This window comes from Thamnophis sirtalis, unplaced genomic scaffold (assembly GCF_051295495.1).
Source record: "Thamnophis sirtalis isolate CommonGarterSnake01/CBP01778 unplaced genomic scaffold, rThaSir2_p1.2 scaffold_10, whole genome shotgun sequence".
Taxonomy (NCBI): Eukaryota; Metazoa; Chordata; class Lepidosauria; order Squamata; family Natricidae; genus Thamnophis; species Thamnophis sirtalis.
This window is the reverse complement of record NW_028261390.1, coordinates 24203990-24228454: the sequence shown is the minus strand read 5'-3', so window position 1 is coordinate 24228454 and position 24465 is coordinate 24203990. Positions and strand designations below refer to the sequence as shown.

At 37.7% G+C, this 24465-nt stretch overlaps 1 protein-coding gene across 3 annotated transcripts; it reads right to left on the bottom strand.

Moving 5' to 3' along the window:
- Positions 1-1372: 1372 nt before the first annotated feature.
- LARP7 (La ribonucleoprotein 7, transcriptional regulator) lies at positions 1373-23292 on the bottom strand. 3 transcript variants are annotated; one of them, XM_087724222.1, is made up of 14 exons: positions 22840-22986; positions 22358-22460; positions 20177-20392; positions 19305-19405; positions 19134-19217; positions 17476-17640; positions 16433-16541; positions 15594-15950; positions 14604-14742; positions 12854-13011; positions 10893-11014; positions 5853-6012; positions 4184-4275; positions 1373-1734 (listed from the first exon to the last, which is right to left on the bottom strand). In XM_087724222.1, exons 2-14 carry the CDS (start codon positions 22398-22400, stop codon positions 1654-1656), a joined length of 1827 nt encoding a protein of 608 aa, XP_087580348.1. In that variant the 5' UTR covers positions 22401-22460; positions 22840-22986; the 3' UTR covers positions 1373-1653. The 3 variants fall into 3 exon arrangements, with proteins under 3 accessions (XP_087580348.1, XP_013917796.2, XP_013917794.2); XM_014062321.2 differs by lacking the exons at positions 22358-22460; positions 22840-22986 and adding an exon at positions 23147-23292; XM_014062319.2 differs by lacking the exon at positions 22358-22460 and having other exon boundaries at positions 22840-22998.
- Positions 23293-24465: the final 1173 nt, after the last annotated feature.

Genomic DNA, 24465 nt, shown 5'->3' with positions numbered 1-24465 from the left:
CCTCAACTTACTTTAGTGACCGTTTGAAGTTACAACGGTATTGAAAAAAGTGACATGACCATTTTCCACACTTATGACCATTGCAGCATCCCATGGTCATGTCATCAAATTTCTGACTCATATTTATGATAGATGCAGATTAACAGGGTTGGAAAGGACCTTGTGGGTCATCTAGTCCAACCCCTCCCCACCCAAGCAGGAGACCCTACAACATTTCTGACAAATGAGAGTCCAATCTCTTCTTGAAAGCTTCCAGTGATGAAGCTCCCACAAGGGTTGCAGTGTCCTTGGATCATGCGATTACCTTTTGCAAACTTGTGACAAGCAAAGTCAGTGGGAAGCCAGATTCATTTAACTGGGTTACTAACTCAACAACTTCAGTGATTCACTTAACAACAGTGGCAGAAAAGATTGCAAAATATGGCAAAGCTCACTTGTCTTGCTTAGAGACAGAAATTTTGGACACAATTGTGATTATGTACAGGTAGTACAGGGTATTTGGTGTGTAAAAATAGTGAATCCCCAGCCACTAAGGTAACAGTGAAATCTCATAAAACCTTATATGGGAGCATAAGATAATGTAACATCTTTCTTTCTTTCTTTCTTTCTTTCTTTCTTTTTCTTTCTTTCTTTCTTTTTCTTTCTTTCTTTCAGCTTTAAGGGAAACTGGACCATATCTATACCTTTCTGATAAATTCTCATATCTCATACCAGATAAGAAAGGTGGAATCCAAGCCATTCGAACTGAGTCCAGGAAGATGGTACTTTAGCAATATGGCAAAATTCCAATCTTGTTTCAGTGTGTTTGAAAATATTTTCCAAAGGTCATGACAAATGATGCTGATTATGTCATTCATATCTATAAATGATCCTATCATAGGTAGTATATGAGGATGTGCATATACCACTGGAAAAGTAAAGGTATACATCTATGGGTTGGAGCTGGAAAAAAGATTTCCTTCTTCTCCACAAGAAAGAGGATGGAATGCTGTTTTATGCAAATTCTCTTTTGTATATTTCTTGTGATTGAACAAAGCTGCTCTAGAGGACTGGAGGAAAATTTGTGAAAGCTGACTAACAGGCCGTAAGAATTACTAAACATTCTTTCCTTACTATGAAATAAAGATTCATAGGCTTCTTTATTGTATACCAATACTGAAGAATTATTTTGGGTTACAAACAGAAAATAATTGTGTTAAACTCATGTTTCTTAATCTATAGCAAGCAACTCTGATACTGCAAATGGAATAAAACTGATGATGTACAACTTAATTTTGATTCCATTTACAGTTTAAGTCTTCTTTAATGGAGTACACAACCTGTGTCGCTAATTTCCCATCTTCCCCTCATCAGAAAGCAAGACAACTTTCCATTTTAAGAATTTTAGAATGAATTTTAGGATGTCTCATTCCTATTTATTTTAAGAAACAAATATTTCAGTTTTTTATTTCATTCTTACAACAGCTTATAAAAATTTTTGTGCAAACATACACACAGGAGTTTGTTCAATGTATTCTTTCCAAACAGACTCGAGTAGTATTCTCTTCTATCAAATTCAGGACAATCTCATTTGTCTGCTTGTATTATGAAACAATAAGATACTTTATCATGTTTGTTTCCTCTCTTTATAAGCATTTCATGTAAGTCGTAAATTTACTCATCCTCAGAGAAACGTATATGCTTGCTTATCTCTTGAGTCTTTGCCAGTCTCATTTTTTCAGCTTTTGCTATTAGCTATAAAAGAAAACATATATTGTATTACTATTTTAATTCAGAAAATATGAACATTATCCATAAACTATCATTTGAAACAAAAAAACCCATTAAAATAAAAAACATACTTTATTTGGGAAAGAACAGCCCTGAACAATCTGTAGAAAATTTTAATTTTCTTGATTCTAAACAGTCATAGCTTACTTTTGGCAATGTTATGCATTTGACACTACTGCTCTTCATATGTACCTCCAACTTAACAAGTACCTCCAACTTAACAAATCCTTTAAAAGTTGGCTACTTAATCATTAATTTTATCCTCAAATATTTTTTTTAAAGATTTGCAGAAACTTCGTGGTTTCCAAATGAGAAAACCTTAGTAAGCAACATGATGGAATGGGGATTCAAATTTGGTTTATTTGGTCCCAATTAGTCTACCCCAGTTTAGAATACTTTATTTGGCAAAGTGAGTTCAGATGCACAAGGAATTTGTCTCCGGTGCAGGAGGTTTAATCTTAGCAACTTCCACAAGGACTGAGGAATTCTGGATGCTGTAGTCTCAAACATTTTTTTTAACAGAAGAGTTAGGATTGACTGTTGGAGCCAGGTTATCCCCTCAGTTTTATACACAATCCATAATATTTTTAAAATTCCTAATTCTGACTAACATTAGAAGTCTCAATAATTCTATTGCTAACCATGACATCAGGTGCCCACAATGCTCAGTGATGGCAATCCCTGCAGTACCCGTTGCTGTTGTGGCCTGCCAGCAGCCAGCAGAGCTGGTGGAAGACTCAAGACAGTGAGGAGGTTGGGCAGGAACAGGGGCCAGTCCTGGAGTCTGGGGCAGGGTCTGATGAGTGCTCTGCGTCGGAGGCAGAGATGGGGCCGAGGCCATCTAACAGTTATCAGCTGCCTTCAGAGTTGGATATCATGGGGCAGAAGAACAGCTGGAGTCTGTTCCTGATGTGCACATGCACAGAGCTGCCAGGAGAAGGGAACAGCTAAAAAACAAGGGCCAACTCAGGAGTAAAGGCACGGGTGGATGGTGAATGGTCCCTCCCATAGGGAATAAAGAGGAGAGAAAGGGAAGGGGAGTTTGCAGGAGACAATTAGTTTAATTCATTAGGGTGAAGATCTGTTCCTGACTTGTCAAGTAATTGCTGCTACAGCTTATTGGAAGATATTGGCCTGACAGCTCTCCAAGCCTGATAAAGGTCTGTAGTTGTGAAATCTCTTGAAAGTCTGTTTGCTGGGATCTTGCTGGAGAGGAAATCCCCTTAACCTGAATAAAAGAGGTTTTATCGGGATGAGAAGTCTGCTTCATGATCTTGGGAAGCCTAGGTCAGAACAGTTGCTATTGTTAAGTGAGGTTCAGGGATCATTAAGCAAGGACCTCTTTGTAACTTTCTACCACTTCCAATAACTAAAGACAGTGGTGAAGGCAATTTGTAAGCAGGCTACCCAGCAAGTAAGTAGCTGCTATCACGTAGGAGATGGTATGTGGCTGGCTGAGAAAATGTAGCATGAGTGCAATGAGGGTTGGGAAGGAGGACAGTTGGGTAGGCACAATGTGAACATGAGGTTGAGAGAGAGTGCACAAGAATTACTAGATATGTGTGGTTTTCACACAGTGGGGGTGCAGGGAGGTTATGCAAATGGACGGGAAGATGTGGGATGCACACAGTGTGAGTGTGATGGGGGTGGCTTCTGGATGGGTGATGGTACTGGTGCAATCTGTGATCTTCACTGCCAGGTTAATCATTGACTTTGCTTATGGAAGCCAACAGGGAAGGTTGCAAATGGCAAATCACATTGTAACTATGTTGTAACTGCAAGCTGATTACCATATTGGTATCATATGACTGCAAGGGTGGTGGTATGGCCAGAACCTGGAGGACTGGCTGTAAAAAGTAGTTGGCAACAAGGAATACCTGTATTAATATTGGGCTGGTTAATACTGCTTTTTAGCCAAGATTCTTTTACCTTGATATTGTCAATTTAGTTTTGGATAATTGAATACCAATTCCCTTGTCCTGCTTAATGACCAAACTAAAGATTTTTGTTTCAGTTATTGTACTGCTGTTAGTACAGTTTTTCCTGTATTCCTCAAACAGTTTCAACAAAAAGAAGTCTTGAGATATGTTGGAGATTAACATATGCTTTTACAGCCGAATGTGATGATGGAAAATCCGAGCAGTAACAAATTTGTTTGCCTTTGAGATGGCACATAATTTTACTACAGAACATTGAACTATCTTAAAAACTTAAAGCTACTTTATATTGATCAATAGTTCTAGCAGTGCTAGACAGATCAATTATGTTTAGCACAGAAGGGTTTATTCTGACTGGCATTAGGTCTCAAAAGTCTCAGTGCAACTGAAATTGTGAATCTTCCATTGAAAGAATGAAACCTGAGATTATATTAACATCTGTGTATGAATTAGAAGTTCCAGATAATTGGTCTTACTTTTTCTGTGCCCCGCTTCTTTTCTCTAGGTTGATTCAGTTTAGCTTGTCGGTCCACCAAGATCTTCTGCCAGTATCTTTGTTCATGATCACCTTAATACAAATACGTTGAACCAAAGTACATAATTTTACTTAACATGCCGTGTCAATACAGTATTATTCTTACATTAGAAAGATGGTCTTATCACACCCATAACAATAAAGAAATGTACACACATGAATAATAGGACTAAACCATGGTGGGAGACATGGGCAGAAAGCATGTTAATCCAAAAGCACATAAAATCCTATGCATAAGTGGTATTCCTGATAAACCCATTTTTAAATCTCTACTTTAAGCACACAAGATCATTAGACATGAGAAGTAAAACTGTCATGTACTGCCACTTCCCCCATTTATTTCTACTTGGGTGAAAGTGACTGACCACTGCAATTTTATGAGAGAAAACACTGCAATTCTTTTTAAGTTATACAATATCTTTCTTTCTTTCTTTCTTTCTTTCTTTCTTTCTTTCTTTCTTTCTTTCTTTCTGTTTTGTACTGCTGATTCTGTTTGATTCTACTGCATGAATAATTAAAATTATTTTTAGTAGGAGCTCTTAGTATAAATATTGCCCTAAAATCCTATCAAAAAGAGTGGAGGAAGAGGAGAAGAGCAAATATAAGAATTCAAAACCTGTTTCTGATTTTACATTCATTGAAATATGACTTAGAGGAAGCGAGATAAAATACAGTACATATTGTGCATAAATTTGAAAAGTCACAATTAAAAAAATAAATGAAATATCTAATTATTTTAGTCCCTTCCATCAGAGATCATTTATTGAATGACCCCATTTTTACACACTTACTAACAATTACTATGAGCTAAAAATTAAAAGCAAGCAGGGAAAAATAGGACTTGAATTTTTACTTGTTTTATAATAATTTCAAGGGTCAGAGAATAAACTATGAGGGAATTCATCAGCATTCTTAATAAGCTCACCTGTTTATATACTACTAAACTGCTCTCCATCATCCTACTTTAAAAGGGTATATAGGTAGTCCTCAACTTATGACCACAATTGAGCACAAAATTTATGTTGCTAACAGAGACATGTTAAGTGAATTTTGTCTCATTTTACAACCTTTCTTGCCCCAGTTAAGTGAATCACTGCAGTTGATAAATTAGTTGTTAAGTGAATCTGGCTTCCCCATTGACTTTGCTTGTCAGAAGGTCACAAAAGGTGACTACATCACCTTGAGGGACAGCAATGGTCATAAATATGGGCTCAGTTGCCAAGTATCTGAATTTTGATCATGTGACCATGGGGATGCTGCAAAGGTTGTAACTGTGAAAAATGGTCATAGGTTACTTTTTTCAGTGCTGTTTTAACTTTGAATGGTCACTAAATGAATTGTTGTAAGTCAAGGACTATCCGTATCTAACAATTGGCATTCCAGACAAATTGTAATCCCTATTAACAGAGATTCTCTTTTTAACAAAGGGAAATACATGGTTTAAGTTCCAGACACAAACATAAAAGTAATAACAATTAGATTAGGGGGGAAAAATTCTGGGGAAAAAAATACCAGAATATCCAAAGTCATAACTTTAAAAAATGTAAAAATATTCCCAAAATTGATATAACCTGTGCACACCATATAAATGTAAAATGTATAAATCTCACCTGTAAGGATCTCAAGTTTCCAGTTGTTCTTTGTCTGCAGATCTTTATGCGAGTTTATTAAAAGTTGTGCATCTCCAGGTGTTTTAACCCGTACATGACATTCTGTATCTCCTTCCAGCAGGTCAACATAAGCAACATCAGCGAGTGTTGCTAGCATGTCCTATGATGAAATGGATGCACCACAGTAGATACGTTATATTACAATATCTTCTTAACTTATGTACTTGTTAAGAAGAGAGGGGAAGGAAAACAACAATGTTTTTTAATCACACACCGGAGAACAAAAAATGAACAAAGAAAAAAGTAAATAAGCAAATGCTGCAAATTTAGAAAATATAATTGACTGCAATACAACAATGCTCAAGGAATGAGTTAGAATTCAATTTATATCTTTATGAAATACCGTATTTTTCGGAGTATAAGACGCACCCTTTTCCGCTCCAAAAGAAAATTTGGGTGCGTCTTATACACCAAATATAGCCTTGCCCACCCACTGGCCCTCACCTTTTGGCCTCTGCCTCCCAGCAATTACCTCCTTGCAGCAAACAGGAAAAATGGGGCTTGCGGAGGCGGCAATAGGCTATGGCAATCTCTGCAGTCTGAAACAGCTGATCATCCGGAGGCCCCTGCTGAAATTGAAATTACACGTGAAACTTGCTGTTTGCTGCAAGGAGGCAAATTGGTGGGAGGCAGAGCCAGATTTTTTCCCCTTCTAATCGGGCTAAATTGAAACAGGCTGTTTGCTGCAAGAAGGTAAGTCAATAACTATAAATGCCTATATAATGTTCAAATTATTAGATATATTTTTAAAAGACTGCTTTATTATTGTTCTAGACAACTTAACAAAATGAAGAAGCTTTTTAAAATAAATGCTTGATCTGAAGAGGCCCAGTGCTATTGTATCTTCTTTTAAATAACAGAGAATAATGTATACTTCCAGAAATCCATATCAATTTTAACAGCATCTGTACAAGTATGGTCTGAAATGTAACATCAGAAACAGTGTATATCATCTGTACTGTTTGCTGTAATGAGGCAAATTGCTGGGAGGCAGGGGCAGATTTTTTCCCCTTTTGTTTTCCAAAAGCAAGGTGCGTCTTATACTTTGGAGCGTCTTATACTCCGAAAAATATATGTTTACCCCCTTCGCTCCATCTCTACCTCTCTCGTACGTACAGTGTTGTAGCTCTCTAAAATCCAATTGATTAGGACACAGATTTTCAAGATATACAGTTCTAATCAAGGTCTGGCATGAAAGATCAGAGCTACATGTTACATTCCAGTCAAACTGATTTGTTGGTCATGCCTATGCACAGGAATCTAATGTCAAGGTTTCGACTAATGAACCCAAACAATTCAGCACTACAAGACTTTCAGTTTTCTCAAATAACTGCTTTATTAAGTACATCATTTCAGCATCGATGAAAATAAAACCAGCTCTAAATAATTCCTGCAGTTTCTGTATAATTAAAGACATGTTAATATCTTCCCTCACTGTCACAGATCACACTGTCCAAGTAGGTGTTCTGGCATCTCCTTGGCATCCCTCAGACTCTGGCCAGCACCTGTTGAGATGACCTTGGTTCCCATGGGATGATCTGTTATCGATGTCTGGTCTGACATTCCAGATCTCTCCCCTACCCCCAATCAGTGACGTGCGGTGAGGTTTATGGCTGGTGAGGCACTGACATAGTGATGGGTTTCAAAATTTTTTAGACTTGTGGACTTCAACTCCCAGAATTCCACAGCCAGACATGCTCAGTTCCGATTTAAAGCGACAGCATTTGTTTTTCTCCTTTGCAAAATAAGTTTCCTTCTTCTTTTTCTTCTCCCTTCCCCTCCTTCCTCCCTCTCTCTCAAACACACACACACAAACACACAAGTTGGATTGGACTATCTCTCCTAACCCCTTCCCTCTCTCACTCAAACAAACTCTCTCTCAAACAAGCACACACACACACACACACACACACACACACACACACACACACAAGTTGGATTGGAGGGAGTCAGGGAGACCACAGGAGGAGGCAGGAAGCCAGTCAAAGAACTATACTGGAGCACACACACTTTCCCCCAGTCCCGGAAGGATCCAGCCCAGCTTCACTGATTACAGGTTTGAAAAGACAATGTGGCTCTGCCTGCAATCAAACTACACTTGGGGAGGACAAGCCAGCCAGGGTCCTTCCCTCCAGCCTTTGCCCAAAGCCCCGCACCAGGAGGATGAAGTTTGAATTCCTTCCCCTCCCTCCGACCCACACGTACCTTTTCCAGCTGTTTCAGAGAGGATTTCAACTCTGCTCTTGCCTGGGTCCTCTGAAGAAACCCCAAATGAGCGCCCTCTACTATGAGGCAGGAGAACTGTGTGCCTCTCCTACATCAGGAATTTTTAGGCTTTTAACCCTTGCTTAACTCTGCTCGAGTGATCATAAAGCCTAAAGTCAGACTAGATGAGGCATGCAATTCTCCAGTAGAGAGTGCTTTTTAGAGGCTTTTTTAAACAGTTAAGCAGAGTCATCCATGGTGAGGCAGGCTCAGGCAGCAATTAGTTCAGCCTGACCTCAGCTCTCGCCTTTTTCCTTTTACATTTTTTTTCTTTTCATGATGACAGTGGTGAGGCTGTGCCTCCCCTGACTGCACGTCACTGCCCCCAATGTGTGGTAAGCTAATGGAAAGATGGCTGCGCACAGGCCTGATCCGTTCCAAAGTTGACAACTAGTCAACTAATGGTTACTATTATTTTGGTGCTAAAGGTAAAGGTAACGGTTCGCCCGCACATGCGTGCTAGTCGTTTCCAGCTCTAGGGACAGTGCTCATCTCCGTTTCTAAGCCGAAGAGCTAGCACTGTCCGAAGTCATCTCCGTGGTCATGTGGCCGGCATGACTAAGTGCCAAAGGGGCATGGAGCGCTATCACCTTCCCACCAAAGTGGTCCATATTTTCTACTTGTATTTTTTATGTGCTTTTGAACTGCTAGGTTGGCAGAAGCTGGGACAAGTAACAGGAGCTCACTCCATTACGTGGCGCTAGGGATTCGAAACACTGAACTGCCGACCTTCTGATCGACAAGCTCAGCATCTTAGCCACTGAGCCACCGCGATAAAAGCTAATATAATTCAAGAAGGGTTGGACTTAGTCCACTTGTAGAAATTTAGAGAATCTAGGCTGATTCTTTTGACTCCACCCACACTCTGCCACTACTTCTTCTACAACTAGTAAACTTTTCATTTTCATGCTTTTTGCCAATTCAACTTGCCACTGTAACATCACAATAAAATGATTCAATAAATTATTTGATTACAAAATGTGTATGCCATTGCTCTGTTAAACCAATGTCTTAGTTTCTCTGTGAAGTAGTTCAGTTTACAAAACTTGTACAAGGCCAATAAGTGAATTATACAGTAATAACAAATGCTACCTATTTTCAAATTGTAATATATCTGGCACACACTGTATAAAATGCTTTGTTTACTGAAATTAAAACCTTCTACTGTTCCAGTTCTTTAAGTCCTGCACATCCAGGTAAATCACAATAAATATACTGTACCATAATTCACAAGCAAGAACTCTTCTGATGTTCTTTTCCAACTCTGAACATAGAGATTCCATAGCAATTAGTGGCAATGTTTAAATTTTAAGATTGTCTTAAAACCAGTCTCATATGATAAATCTGGCAAGATTACAGTCAAAATATTATTTATTTCTTACATTTATTTGCCACCCATCTTACTATGGGGCTACTCTGATGGCTTACAACAACAATAAAAAGGAAGAAATGAAAAGATATAAATAAAAGTAAAATAAAAGAATAGTAAAATAAATTAAGAAACAGAACATGAGAACACATCAATATGATAACAAAAATATGGATGAGTGGAGAGCTGAGTGCAAAGCAGGAAAGTGGAGTCTGCTATCAATAGGAGCCACCTGCACCTCCATACACTGTATTCATAGAAGAGCAAGTCAAACATTTTTACATTATACATTTCCTAGGTAATTATCATAGTATTTAAGTTTTTAGGTATTAATTTATTTTGTATAAAACATTGTTTATTCTAATAAGTACAATTCACTATTATTATATCCATGTTATAGATTGGATAGAAAAGACTGATGCTTAAAAACAGGAGTTCCTAAAAATATCTAAAGAATTCATAACAAAAGAACTATTCAAACTGGCAGATTTTCCATTTCATGGTCATAGCTCAGTTTTTCAATTGTCATCATAGACCAACTCTCTATGCCAAACTTTTAAAAAAGATTCAAAAGGATAGTTGCGTGCTACCAACAGATTTTAATGTTCTATCATGGAAAAGTAACAAAGATATTTAATGTTAAGAGACTCTCAGAGAGTTATTTTTCTGTCACTGAAGTGTGCTATTAGTTTGCATTATATGTTAGTAATTGCATATTTGAGATACGGATCACTTAAAAAAATACTTTGTCTTCATAGACACATATTAGATCTGACAATGAAGATATCATAGAAAAAAATTCAGATGCAAACTTATATTGAAATTTAACCTCTTCATTAAAAGTTACAAACCAATCTGTACTACCGATGGAATACTCATTAGAACAGAAAATATTTTCAATGTAAGATTCCAGCTACAATGTTAAACAGATTTATAATACATTAACAAATATAACAAAAGGCATATGTGCTAAGATTCAGTGTTAGACATCAGGAACAATCTTTTCTCAAATCACAAAAGAAAATTAATTCGCCTCTAGAGAAATAACGACAAATGATGACTTAAAAATAATGCACTTGTACAGGCAAGCAACTCTTTTATAGCTAAGTAATTGAATTCTTTTTTTAAAAAAAAGAACTCTACTTCTTCAGTTAAATACCGGTAATCCAGAATTAAAGATTATTTAAATCATGTGCATGACTATAGTAGCTGACGATCAGAATTTATACAAAGTCATAATCACAGTCCTCTCTCCAGGAGATAGTTCATAAATGTGAAAAATAAATAAATAAAATAGATATTCCAAGAAAAACATAATTACTTCCCTAAGAGCACTAAAACATTACCTTGATGTGCTTCCTGCCCGGCAGTGGATCAGTATCAAGGATTTTCACAATCACTCCACTCTCAAATTGGGGTCCCATTGGATGAATCTTCTCAGCAGGAGCTAAATCATTGTTGCTGATACCTATTAATTCAAAAAAGAAGAACATTAATGAAAATTCTTAATTTGGTCTTGCAATAAATAAATGTATTTCATATATGGAATGGAATAGTATTGTTAGACTTAAGTACTTTTTTTTGTTACGGTTTGCCATACACAGATTACTGTTGGTAGTGGCAAAACCTAACACTTAATACTTCAAAAGAATTCCAAATGCTACTATGAAAGAGAGAGACAGACAGACAGACAGACAGAGGATTTATGAACACATGCTCGATCTAAGAAGCTGTTTTCATTATCAAAACGCAGCTCCAGGTTCTTTAATCTACCACCTATTCTCATGAAAGTAGACATTCAAACTAACTTAATCAATGGGGGAATATTTTAATTTATATTATTACTAGGATTCAACAAACTAAAGACATATTGTAAATAATAAACTGTCAATCCTACTTAAAGGAAAGTGCAGACAAAACTGAATACTTTCCAGATGGCGTCAATAGAGCTTAAAAATTGTCACTTGTTTCTAATTATTTCTATTGAGGCACAGGTAACACTTGGCTAATTGATTACAAAACATGTATAAGCATTGCAGACAAATATTGTCAACTATAGTTTAGCAGTATTTGTTTGAACAGAAAGGAACTCATGCAAAACATCAGTATCTCCTACTGTCTTCCCGAACATTTACAAACGCACTAGAATGTTATTTTATGTTGATCATTCTAGACTGTTCAACAGGAATTTTGCTTTTAAAAATGCCAAAGCCATGTGATAACTAAAGCAAGATTTAAGGGAAGTGGACAATACCAGGCCATAAAATAGTCAACTGACTGATGCCCACCGGTTGTGGTAATTACAATGGATTCCATTCCTCACCAGTAGAGCCACTGGAACCCCCGCCCTTTGAAAGTACATGAAATCTTTCCTGTTATATCAGCAAATGCCATGCTTTTCTATTTTATTCATTTAATTCATTTGCCACCAATCGAGGGACTTCGGGTGGCTTATATAAAAAAAAACCAAATACAAAAACATTAAAATATTTCAAACATCAAAACATTAACAAAAATTGAGTAAACAAGGAACCAATATATAAGCAGGATGGAAGTGGGATTCCTCTTCCCAGTCCTTCGGGGTGGCATTCCTCCATAGGGGCCTCAAGCCAACCAGCCGGGAAAGGTTTTGAGTCCCTTTTGGAAGCCAAGAGGGCAAGAGCAGATCTCACCTCCAGCAAAGGTGGAGATTGCACTGGTTCATTTTCTATGTAATGTGAACATCCTTTGTCAGAAGGTCCTAAAATGAACAAGTAGTCCAAGTCCAAAATCTATCTTCACGTCTGTGTTATTTTATTAAAATAAACCAATTTTGTAATATAATTTTAAAATTACAGTATTTTTCAGAGTATAAGACGCACCATGATTTTGAAGAGGTAATTTTTTTTTAAAAAAGTTTTTTCACTCTGCATGCCTCCCAAACCCTCTGCACACCTAGTTTTTTGCACAAAAAGGGGGGGGGGGGCATGCAGAGCTTTGGGAGGCTTGTAGAGTGCTCCTGGAGGCCGGGGGGGGGGGCAAAAACCACTTATTTTCTGCTCTTTTTTGCTCTCCCCAGACCCCAGGAGCACTTTGCAAGCCTCCCAAACCCTCTGCATGTCCATTTTTGCAAAGAGGGTGGGCTTTCGGTAGACCAAAAATGCTGCATTCAGTGTATAAGACGCATCCAGATTTTCACCCTCTTTTTTGGGGGGGAAAGGTGTGTCATACTCTGAAAAATACGGTAAGTTCGTATGTTTCTCAATTTTTCTTAAACTGTAAGATGGTCCCTAAAAAAGAATCACAAGACATTCACAATTATGTTTACATTTGCCATTTCTTGTTGCAGAATCATCTGCCGTGCAGACATCTCTTTCCATTGTTCCAAGAGGCACAGTGTTTGCTTTGGTCATTGCTTTTTTCAGGGATGACATGCTGGCTTTCTGTAGGGTCAAATACTCTCGCTTCAGATGCATCCATTCATTCCTACAGAATGGAGATTGAAAAATGGTAACACAAAGGTTGGAAGTGATGGGAAACAAAACGCTAACTGTAAAAAGAATAAAATTTATTTTGTGTACAGGGATGAAAGGTTCCTATTTCTCAATAAGTAATAACTGGTTCTATGATGATTTAAAAGAAAGAGAGGCTAAAGCACTTATTCATACCAAAGGCATATATATGACTTATTGAAGTTCATTTATCTGAAGAGACCTGAATTTACTTAAAGCTTATATACTTGAGAAAACTGGTGTATTTATCAGAAAATAATTACATAATTATTTTCAATTTGTTTCTAAAATACTAAAAAAAATATGTAATTCAGTTTCTAGAGCATCACCTAATATCCATTAGTTGCTAAGACTCTTTCTAGAGATGCCAGGCTAGATATATTTTGGACTGACCTTAAAACCACAAGCAACTGTACGTATTTTATGTTTCTACACAAAGGGTAATTATCCATTAAAAGTTTAAGAAAACTGAAATACTGGATATTCACTCATCTTAGCGATCACTAGATCAAAGCTAGAATACATGTAGTCCTTATTCAAAAATTGCTATAGTCCTGAACAAGTAATTCTTATGATAGGTCCTTGAAGTGCTGGACATCCCAGCACCCCCGCACTCACCTGATCACAATCTGGGCACTTGGCAACTGGTTCGCACTTAAGATGACTGCAGTGTCCCACAGTCACATAATTGCAATTTGGAAACTTCTCTGCTGGCTTCCCATGACCAAAACCAATGGGGAAGCCAGCAGGGAAGGTTGCCAATCCCTCTGGTAAGACACTTACACTTTCTCCCATCTAGCAAAGCTACCCATATTTCAGCTCCACTTGCACCATGCTTGTTTCCTCATTTCCACCTGGCAGAGGTCTCCAGCCCCCTATGCTTTACCTGCCTATCAACCTGTTTATGAGACACCTGGGATATGCTAAACAACTCACAAGCCTCCTTAACGATGGGGGAATTGCTAGGATTGCTGCCACTAAGCGATCCCAATTGCTATCCCTAACCTATAGTCCATTTTTTATTTGCTAGTATTGATTAAAGAACAAATAAGTGATTTCTGGATTACAGGTATTTTCCAGACTGAAAAAATATCTTTCAAGTAGGGATTACTGAGCTATATTTTATTTAATATAATTGATTTTCTTTTCTTGTAACACAGTATATTGCACAAGACACAATTTGCAGAAGAAAAATTTATATTTACACTATCAAGTTCTCCTTGGCTACCAAAATACTTTCTTAATGTACATTTAAAAATCAAATGAGTACTTTACAGTAGTTAAAATGAAAAAAGTTCAATAAAAATAGATTACTGTACAAATATATGAGAAATTTTATGGGACAGGAACTACAGGAATAACTGGTACAGGTTAAATGCTTACGTTAAATGCCATCTACAACACTATCATTTTACAAATCATTAATTCAATCAGAAAAAAACATTAATTAATTAACAAGTCTTTAACCCTTATTATTCCACCTTCCTGGTCAACAAGGTAGGCAAACATACTATTATTTCAGTAAAAATACTAGCTGGCAAACAAATTGCATATATTTTAACATACTTTGAGAGAACTCTCAGTGGAATAACTTCTTCTCCCATTTTATGTCTCTCTTTATGTTTCTTCTTGTGTTTTCTTTTAGACTTTGAAAGAGAGGTTTCTTTCTTATCACCAATCTCTCTCTCTTCTTCAGTAGAAATTTCTAAATAAAAATGGGTTAAAGTTACTATAAACAGCTTGCAAGAAGTTTAGGTCAGTGTATTTGGTTCTCTCACGTGCAATATAATTCTACATTGTAGGGGAACTGATTAAGGTTACCCGATGATTTTCATGACTGAGCTTTAGTTTCTCCAACCCAAAGTGATGCCCTCAAAGTGGCATTTTGATTAGTTTTAAGACATATCTGGCATCATTCTCCACTACACAGCAGTAAAATACTCTTTTAAAATCTCACATTAAATTTCTAGCCTAATGCAAACATCTTGAAAACATCATGTATGTATTTGGAAATACAGAATTGCAAATATGTACCCATTAATAAATTTTTTAAGCTAACACTTTAGATCACATAATGGAATTTTCTGAATATTTCCTTTTCACTAGATCAGGGCTGTCAAACTCTCAGCCCACCGGCTGGATGCGTCAGACGCTTGCCACGCCTGGTTTAGTGAAGGGGAAAAAAGCCCCAATATGTCGTGTGATGATGCCGTGACAATGGGAGTTTGACACCCCTGCACTAGATACATAAAACACATTGCTGTACATGGATATGAAAACATTCAGCATTTGGACCACTATCAGAACGACATCAGGGATGTCAGGTAACAATGGATCCAACCTATAAATTATACCTGAAAAAATTAATAAAATTATTTTATTTTTCCTACTTTCATCATTCCAAGAGTCATAACAAAAATAGGATTTTCTTTCCTTGTTTCAAACTGGAACAAATTTTCATTCTCTTTCACAAAAGCATCAGTATCACTAGAATTTTTTCCCCAAGCCGGTTAATGATTAGAAAATCAGTAGGAAAAATTAGAAATATAAAACTACCTTTGGAATCCTCCAGCCCTGCTGATTGCTCCTTTGCAGAGTGAACATTATCTTTCAGAGAAATTTTCTTTACTTTCACAACTGACATCTCTCCATCATCAGATCGATTCCGTTTCCTCTTTCCTGATCTAGTTTCTCCTAGGCTGAAGCTTTGTGTTTTATCAAGTTTCTTCTTTTCTTTCTTTGAAGAGTGTCGCTGGATTTCTGATAATTCTGTTTCAGAACTCTCTGATATTGTCCTATGACTTTTGGTGCATTCTGTAGAACTGGCCATGTATACATCTTTTGCTCCAGTATTTGATTGGCTGTTTTCCTTCTTTGTTTTAGATTTTTTCTTTTTCTTCTTCTTTTTTTCTTCTACGCAAAATAAGAAAATTTGTCTCAATAGTCTGAATAAATTTATGTTTTTTCCCTGTTGGATTCCAAAGAGTCTACAGAGGTGTTTGTGGCTATTTATTAATTAAATTTATTTGCCATCCATCAGCAACTAAACAGTATAATAAACATTAAAATCATCACATATAAAATAATGGAACAGACAAAATAAAATCATGAATGCAAGATGGGAAAAGAAGCAGCCAGGTATACGAAGGGGAGGAGGGGGATTAGCTTTTAATTAAGTCAACCACCTCCAGTGCGAAACTCCCCCATTGAGACCCCAAACCATCTGGCAGAACCAGATTTTAAGGCTCTTACAAAAAGACAGGAAGGTGGGAGTCAATCTTATTTCAAACGGCTAAATATTCCAATCTATTCCTATTAGTTTACTCCTAGGAGTTTTCACAATTCCCTTGCTCAGTGAAGATTATAAAACTAAACATTATCAAGTTAATACTCACCAACTACAGTAGAATCACTTGTAGGTAATGCGGGAACAACTTTGTTTTTTACTGTTTTGGGAAACATACCAGGTTTTCTTGGTGCATCTTCTGGTGGGTTATTCAAGAACTAAAAATGCAAAAGTCAGATAATATGCTATTTATTTAAACACATAATCTATGATGCAGTATATCTAGTCCTTGCTTAACGACCATTTGTTCAGCGACCACTTGAGATTATGATGGCACTGAACAAAAAGAGCTACAACTATGTCTGAAGTTATGAAAGTCACAGTGCCACCATGGTCACAATAGAAAGTCAGGCATTTAGCAGCATGTCTTCCCTTGCAATCACAAGGGTGCTTGAACTCCCTCCCTGCATCTAGACTGCCCTGCACAGCACCACTCAACCACAACGCCAAACCTACACCTGAAATAGAAGACTTTCAGCAGTCTCAGCCAGCTGCCATCCCAGGTCATGACATCAGCCCTAACATCACCACTACCACACAAAAATACCAGTTGCATCTTTCCACAAGGCTCACCAGCTTTGGAAAATGACATGAATTCCCACCCCCACCCTTGTCAGCCATCACTTCCAAAGATCTGCCATGTGTCCCTTACCTTAGACATTTTTCTCTTTGCTACCAAAAGGTCTGCATGGCTTATCTTGTATAGCTCCTAGTTGTACCAGGTTTTTTTTCCTGAAGACAGGACATGCAGACCTCTTAACAACAGGAGAAAAGCACCAGAAGGATTGCCAAACAAGTTCTGAAGTGCCAGTGCCTGGAAACTATTTTAACATTTTATGTTTTTAGAGTTCTAAATGTTTAATTGATGCAATTAAGACATTTTCAGTACAGTACAATATCTTCCTTCAGATAACAGATTTGTATTTTCAAGTTTTATTTCAGCGTTGAAAAATTCACATCGAAAGACTGAAAAGACTCACACTACATTACACCATAAAATATTTTATAAAAACAGTATTTTTATAAAAGCTAGAACTGTATATATTAACTTAATTAAAGACAAAGCAATGTTTTCAATTGCTTATAACTCACCTCTATAGCTTTTTCAGCTTGTTCTTTTGTTTCAAATTCCACAAATGCAAATCCCTTAGGGTCTTTGGAGGTCTTATAGCGAGGAATGCTGACATAAACTACATTGCCACATTTTCCAAATACCCGTTCAATCCAACTATGATTGACATTTTTAGGAAGCAATTCCTACAGCAAAAGAGTTAGCAACAGACATAAAGATACATTATTATGTATGTATACACACAAAAAATACCAACTTTGTTTGCACATTTATGCATGGACCATTATACTAATACTAGCAATTAAGTGATGTGCAAACCCAGAAGTGTCACAAATAAATATGGCATTGTTTATAGCCAATTTTGGCAGAGAAATACATTCACACACATATAGGAATGCTCAATAGTAGGGTGGCTGCAATGGTTTATGATTTTGTCTTTCATATAAGTAATCCTTTGTCCTATGCACACACAAAAAACCAAGTAAAAAGTTGGGAATTATCTTTATTAATTCAACTAAATGCCATAGACTTGAAAAAAATAAATTAAGTAAGAAAAACATGAATATTTAATCTGGATATTCATAATTACATTTTAGAGAAAATTTAAATATTTAGTTTAATTACAAATAAACTCCTGATCTGGGCATCTCCAACACATATTCTAACCCAGCTAGTGAGTTGTAAGTGAAAAAAATGATTGTACTAAAAAAAAGTGGTAACAGAAGTTAAGTAATAAGATAGGGTAGAGCTGAAGGGCATAAGGGAAGCAGTATGCTTCCTACCATATTTGGGCATACCAGGTGCCTTCACAAAACATCTAATTATTCCCCTGGCTCAGCTGATAAGGGTATGGCTAGTTGATGAGAGCTTGAAATAGATCTATACTAGTGTCCCTGTGAGACCTCGCTGAAACGTTGCCAAGATAATCTCAATCTTACACGGGAAAAGACCCGAACACAACAAGACCAGCATACCTACACCCGTGAAAATCTACGAAAACATGTGTGTGTGTGTGTGTGTGTGTGTGTGTGTGTGTGTGTGTGTGTGTGTGTGTGTAATTTAAATGCATATTTGGTAAAACATATTTGTTAAAAGTCTAGGATGGGCAGGCAAAGCCAGCAAAATATATATAGTATAAAGCTGATATATCAGGTTAATAGTAATTATAGCTTAAACGTTTACATAAACTAATTAAAGTGAAGTTATAATGGCCAAATGTTTTTTTTTACAATTGTACTAATGGTAGAAGCACCAGTTCTGATTTCATTCAATGGATTGACTGCTCTCTACCCCATTCTCACAGGATTAAGAAAAGGTTTAAGAAAAGAGGAATCTTTCACCATGAATCTATTCTCTCATAAACTCTTATCCAATTGCCACTATCTACAGGAAACAAATATCGTCCCCTCAGTACTCAGAAATTGAGGATTTTGCTTGAAAGGAGAGAGAAGGAGCTGGCAGACCAAGAATCTCCTGGCTTTTGCCGGACAACATTTTTAGTTGTATTAAAGAGAGCCAAAAACATTGTGCCAACTGGCTGAAGTTCTAAACAAGGGCATTTGGCTAGCAAAAGATGTTTTAAAATTCTACTTATACAAAACACGTTGAAATACTTAATTGGATGTTTCTAAGGAAATATTAAAAGTAAAAAAGTGAAAGAAAATAGGCACTATCTTACCACATATACAGTACGACTATCCACATCGTTTGGCTGATCACCCAAAGGTTGCCGTCTTCTGATCCTGATTCCTTCTAAATCCAACTATAAGGTATAAAATTAAATTAAAAATCTGTTCCAAATATTTCCTCTTTTTGGTCTTACAGAATAAAAAACAGATTTCATACTCACTTCTACAACAGATGAACTTTTAACTGCTCGTGCTATCAATTTTCTGTCAGTGGTTAATTTTTTCATTTTGTTGAAAGAAATCAGAAGTGATATGTCAACATCTAAAATTAAAAGAATTAAATTAGAGATTGTAACAGGAATTGCAAAAAACTTGCTATACTGATCTTGGGAATTGATTGATAGACGAAATGCTTAATTTTTCTGATTGGACAAGAATTGAAATAGTTGGTTCTAATGAAATTTGAACTCTCGATGTTTTAAGGGCAACTGATCAGTCATAAGCATGAGGTCACTATTGGGACTTTAAATAGTTTACTTTACTGAAACAAATAAGATATAGAGTAAAATAGTACAAAAATGTATACAATTACTTCCTTTTGGGAAAAAGCCCTGCATATTTAATTTTTACAATAAAGCTTAATTTAAATCATAAATTACTCCATAATTGATTTTAAAGCTTCATTACAATATTCATTTCAGATAACTGTACATAAATGCAATGTAATTATCAGATGAGATTCCAAGAACGAATCCCATAAAAAGAATTCTACCACCATAAACACTTGATATTTCTACAGCAAATATCTTATATATGGTGTTCTATTATATGGATGAATTATTAAAAATACAAAAATTTAAATTAGTCAGAAAAGCAGCATAGGGCCAGTTGTTTCTAAATAAACTAAATCTGTAATTGATATAGATATTTGTAATAATATGCATGGGCAACAGGAACTATTTTTCAAGAATGTTTGTAAGCCAGCGGGGAGTTACTGTGTTTGAATTGGGTGGTTATAAAAATTTAATAAATAAATGAACTGTATTTCAGTAATAATGTATTTTTATTGCTGTTTAAAAACAAGCAGACTTACATCCATCTCTAGATTTTTCTATTTGTTCTCTGAGAAATTTGTCTTTGTGAAGATTAACATCACCAAACCAGAAGTCAACTTGTTTTGCTATATCTGAAAGCACTTGTTTAACTCTGGATCTTTTCTTTTTTTCTCGTTCCTTTCTCTGTTCAGTAGTTTCTTTCTCCATAATTTTGCTTCTTATATTTTCTATCTCCGTTCCTATTACACTGTCATCTGAAAATAAAGCATAATTATCATTTTCAACATAAATGCCTCTACTTTATACTTATCATATTTTTCGCACTATAAGACACACCTAGCTTTTGGGAAGGAAAACAAGAAAAAAAAATCTGCCTCTAGCTCCCAGCAATTTGCCTTCTTGCAGCAAACAGCCTGGTCAGCTTCAGCACAGCCTTATTTACCACGAGCAGCTGATTGGTGGTTGGATTAGTCTCCCGGAATACCACCTATCAGCTGTTCCAGGCTGTGCAGATCGCCACCGCCCATCGCCACTGTCACCACCTCTGCATGCCCCATTTTTTGCCTCCGTGCATCCCATTTTGGGGCCTTCATGCACCCCATTTTCGGCCTCCACGTCTCCAGTTTTTGGCCTGTTCCAGGCGGCAGGGATTGCCATGCTGCCTATTCCCACTGCCTGGAATGGGCTGAAAATGGGCCATGCAGAGGCCAAAAATGGGGTACACGGAGGCGGCGATAGACGGAGGCAGCAATGGGTGGTGATGGGCGGTAGTGATCCCGTCAGCCTGGAAAAGCTGATAGGTGGTATTCCGAGAGGCTGATCCAACCGCCAGTCAGCTGCTCGGGCTAAATCAGGCTGTGCTGAAGCTGATCAGGCTGTTTGCTGCAAGGAGGCAAATTGCTGGGAGGCAGAGGCCAAAGGGTGGGGGCCGGAGGGTGGGTAGGGTTTTAGTAAGATTTGCTCTATAAGATGCACAGACATTTCCACTCACTTCTTGGGGCAGGGGGAAGTTCGTCTTATACACTGAAAAATACAGTACATTGCACAATATGTTAATTAGCAAAGTAATTTTAAGAAGTGATCTTTTTCTTAGAAAATATATGTAGAGAGGAGCAAAACTAGAGATGACTGCTCAGTGGGAAACAACAAAGGACTACTTTTGCAAATGTGAAGCTATAAAAAGAATAACAACTTGGAAATTTTCAGTAGTAATTTGCTATTCCACATTGCTCAGATCAACACTATAACTACATTTTATTTTATTTCTAAAATATAGTATTCTTTCAAGACAATAGGGCAATACACAGCAGAAAATGCATTTATTTACATTAGAAAACACAAGCAAAGAATGAAAAGCAGTTCTTGTCATATTTGCATATAAGAATCTGAGGAAGTATATAAATATTAAAAGAGCAACCTGATAGTCAAAAATAACCAGAGTTAATAGCACGTCCAATTCACACCTTCAACTCCTCTCTGACCTAACAACTCAGTCCCAAGTAAAATATAAAGTGATAGTCTTGTGCTATCAGAGGGGCTATTTCTGCCATATGTTTTATCATGAGAATTAAATATTCTTTTGGACAACTACAATCTTATAGCTAACACATTCTAAGTAGAGAAAAAGTGCTCTTCAACATCAGCAAAAGTTTAACTGTTACAAAAGAAAGTATTCCATGCAACAATCATTTTCACATCTCTTTGCAATGAGACTGATAGATATTTTATTTTAGAACCATATGCTAGCATATATACAAAATGCACTTCCTGCTGTGAGATGGCCAATCACAGCAATTAAGGATAGTGTCTTTCCAATTATAACACCAAAGGAAAACAACAACACCGTTCCCCAAGTGGGCAAACATACAGCCCTGATGCAACATTTATTAAGATCTTTTACTTTTCAATAAGTGCGTATGCAGCTGACTACATAAATTAATGTATAAAATTCATCATCCAAAAGCTAAGTCTCTATTTCCACAATCTTTAAAAGTAATGATCCCTCAGGAACACTTTCAAGAACCCCCCCAAAAATACGCTAGTAACTATTGGACATGGTGGCTCAGTGACTAAGACACTGAGCTTGTCGATCAGAAAGGTGGGCGGTTTGAATCCCTAGCGCCACGTAACAGAGTGAGCTCTCCCTTTACTTGTCCCAGCTTCTGCCAACCTAGCAGTTCGAAAGCATGTAAAAATGCAAATAGAAAAATAGGAACCACCTTTGGTGGGAAGGTAACAGGGTTCTGTGCAGCGTTTAGTCATGTTAGCCACGTGACCACAGAGATGTCTTCGGACAGCACTGGCTCTTCAGTACAAACTCCGCTAAAGCGGGAAGACGAGAAGTTGCCTGGAGCTATTGCCTCTCTCACCCTGAGCAAAGACAGGGCCGAGCTTTGAAGATTTTTATTCATATTTATTTATTTTAGTTTGTCAAACATATAAAAGATAACGGGTAGAAGTATAAACATAAATATGAACACAGTAAATAAAGGGAGTAAAGGGAGACAATAGGACAGGGACGGTAAGGAAGTTCCCAAAGAAGCTGCAGAGCCCTGCCTCCTCTTGGGGGCTCCCCCAGAACTGATTGGGCTCTGCAGCCGGCGGAGGAGGCTTCGTGGTTGTGAGTGAGGGGAGCCACAATACAAACGTTTCCGGAGGACACTAAGCGAGGAGTGTCAAGTCTAAACCCCTAGGATCTCACCAGCTCTTCGGGTCGCCCTCGAACGGCACCACGAGCTGCCCTGAGGGAAAGCAGAGCACATCAGCGGCGGCGGCAGCAACCTTCACCCACCCCAGCTGCCCCCGTTGCAAGCGCGCCTCTACATAACGTCAGCCATCTCGACGGTTATAAGGGCCGTACAAGACCCCGCCCCCTCCGGCTCATCCATGCCACTTGCCGATCTGCCCGCCCCCCTCTCATTCCTTCCCTTGAATCAGGTGCGCATGCGCGAGACAGGCGAAGGCGTTAAGTATTCCCCCCCCCCCCAATCACATACCCACATACCCACCTGCTCTCGAAAGGACCCGACGCTAGGCCCCAAGATGAGGGCTTCAGAGCAAAGTCATAGTCTAAGCAAGGGTCTTCCAGCCTTTGGCAACGTTAAGACGTGTGGACTTCAACTCCTTTGCTGGCTGAGGAATTCTGGGAATTGAAGTCCAAGAGTCTTAAGCGTTGCCAAAGGTTGGAAAACCCTGGTCTAAGCCGCTTGGAAGGCCCGATTCTCCGCCCCGCCCACAACTTTAGGTTTAAATGCTCGCGCGACACGGAGAGATCCCCGCTCTCCCTGGTTTTTATTGGCTGCCTGAAAGGCTGGCAAACCCCGCCAGACGCAACCCAGAATCCGTTTTATATGGCGGCGCGTGGAAGATTCGTAGCCGTTCCCGTTACGGATTCCGAGAGATAGGAAAAGTTTAAACGTGTGAGCATACGCGTGTCTATTCAGAAGAGTGACACCCCCCCCCGACAAATTCAGTCATTTTCAAACTTGGAGAGTTTTATTTAGAATCATGCTGGCTGAGGAATTCTGGGAGTTGAAGTCCACACCTTCTAAAGCGGTCAAGTTTGAAAAAAACTAAAAATCAATCGGCAACTAGAAGATGGCTTTTAGCGTCGACCATACTAGAGCGTTGACTGTATATCGCTGGAAATTGGGATAGAATCCCGGTCAAAAAGACCAAAGGGTGCCTTTGGGCTAATCATTCTCTCAACCAAATTCACCTTACAGAGATATTGTGTGGGTAAAGTAGAAGAAGGAATATGAGGTATGTTCGCCTTGAACACTTATAATAAAGGCATAACAATAAACAGTATTTTCATCTACTTCATGGGTAAAAAAATGCATCAATTGGTTGACAGAGGAATTATTAAGTCTGTCGTCTGCATCTCCACAATTGTCTGATTTGGCTCTGCAACCAAACAAGACAAACATAGACTTCAGCGGATAATTAGAACTGCAGGAAAAAAAACAATTGCTGCCAATCTGCCTTCCATTAAGGACCTGTATACTGTACCAAAAAGAGGGCTATGACGATATCTACAGACCCCTCACATCCTGGACATAAATTGTTTCAACTTCTGCCCTCAAAACAGGGCTCTGCACACCAGAACAACTAGACACAAGGACAGGTTTTTCCCAGCACCATCACACTCATAAACAACTAATTCCCACAACACTGTCAATAATTTACTAAGAATATATTACTATTATTCTTCTCTTCCTTCCTAGTATCTATCTCCACTTATGACTTCAACCATGTTGCTTATATCTTTCAATTTATATTGTTTTTATTGTTTCCTAGTACAATTTGATAGCTTATTAGTAACCTT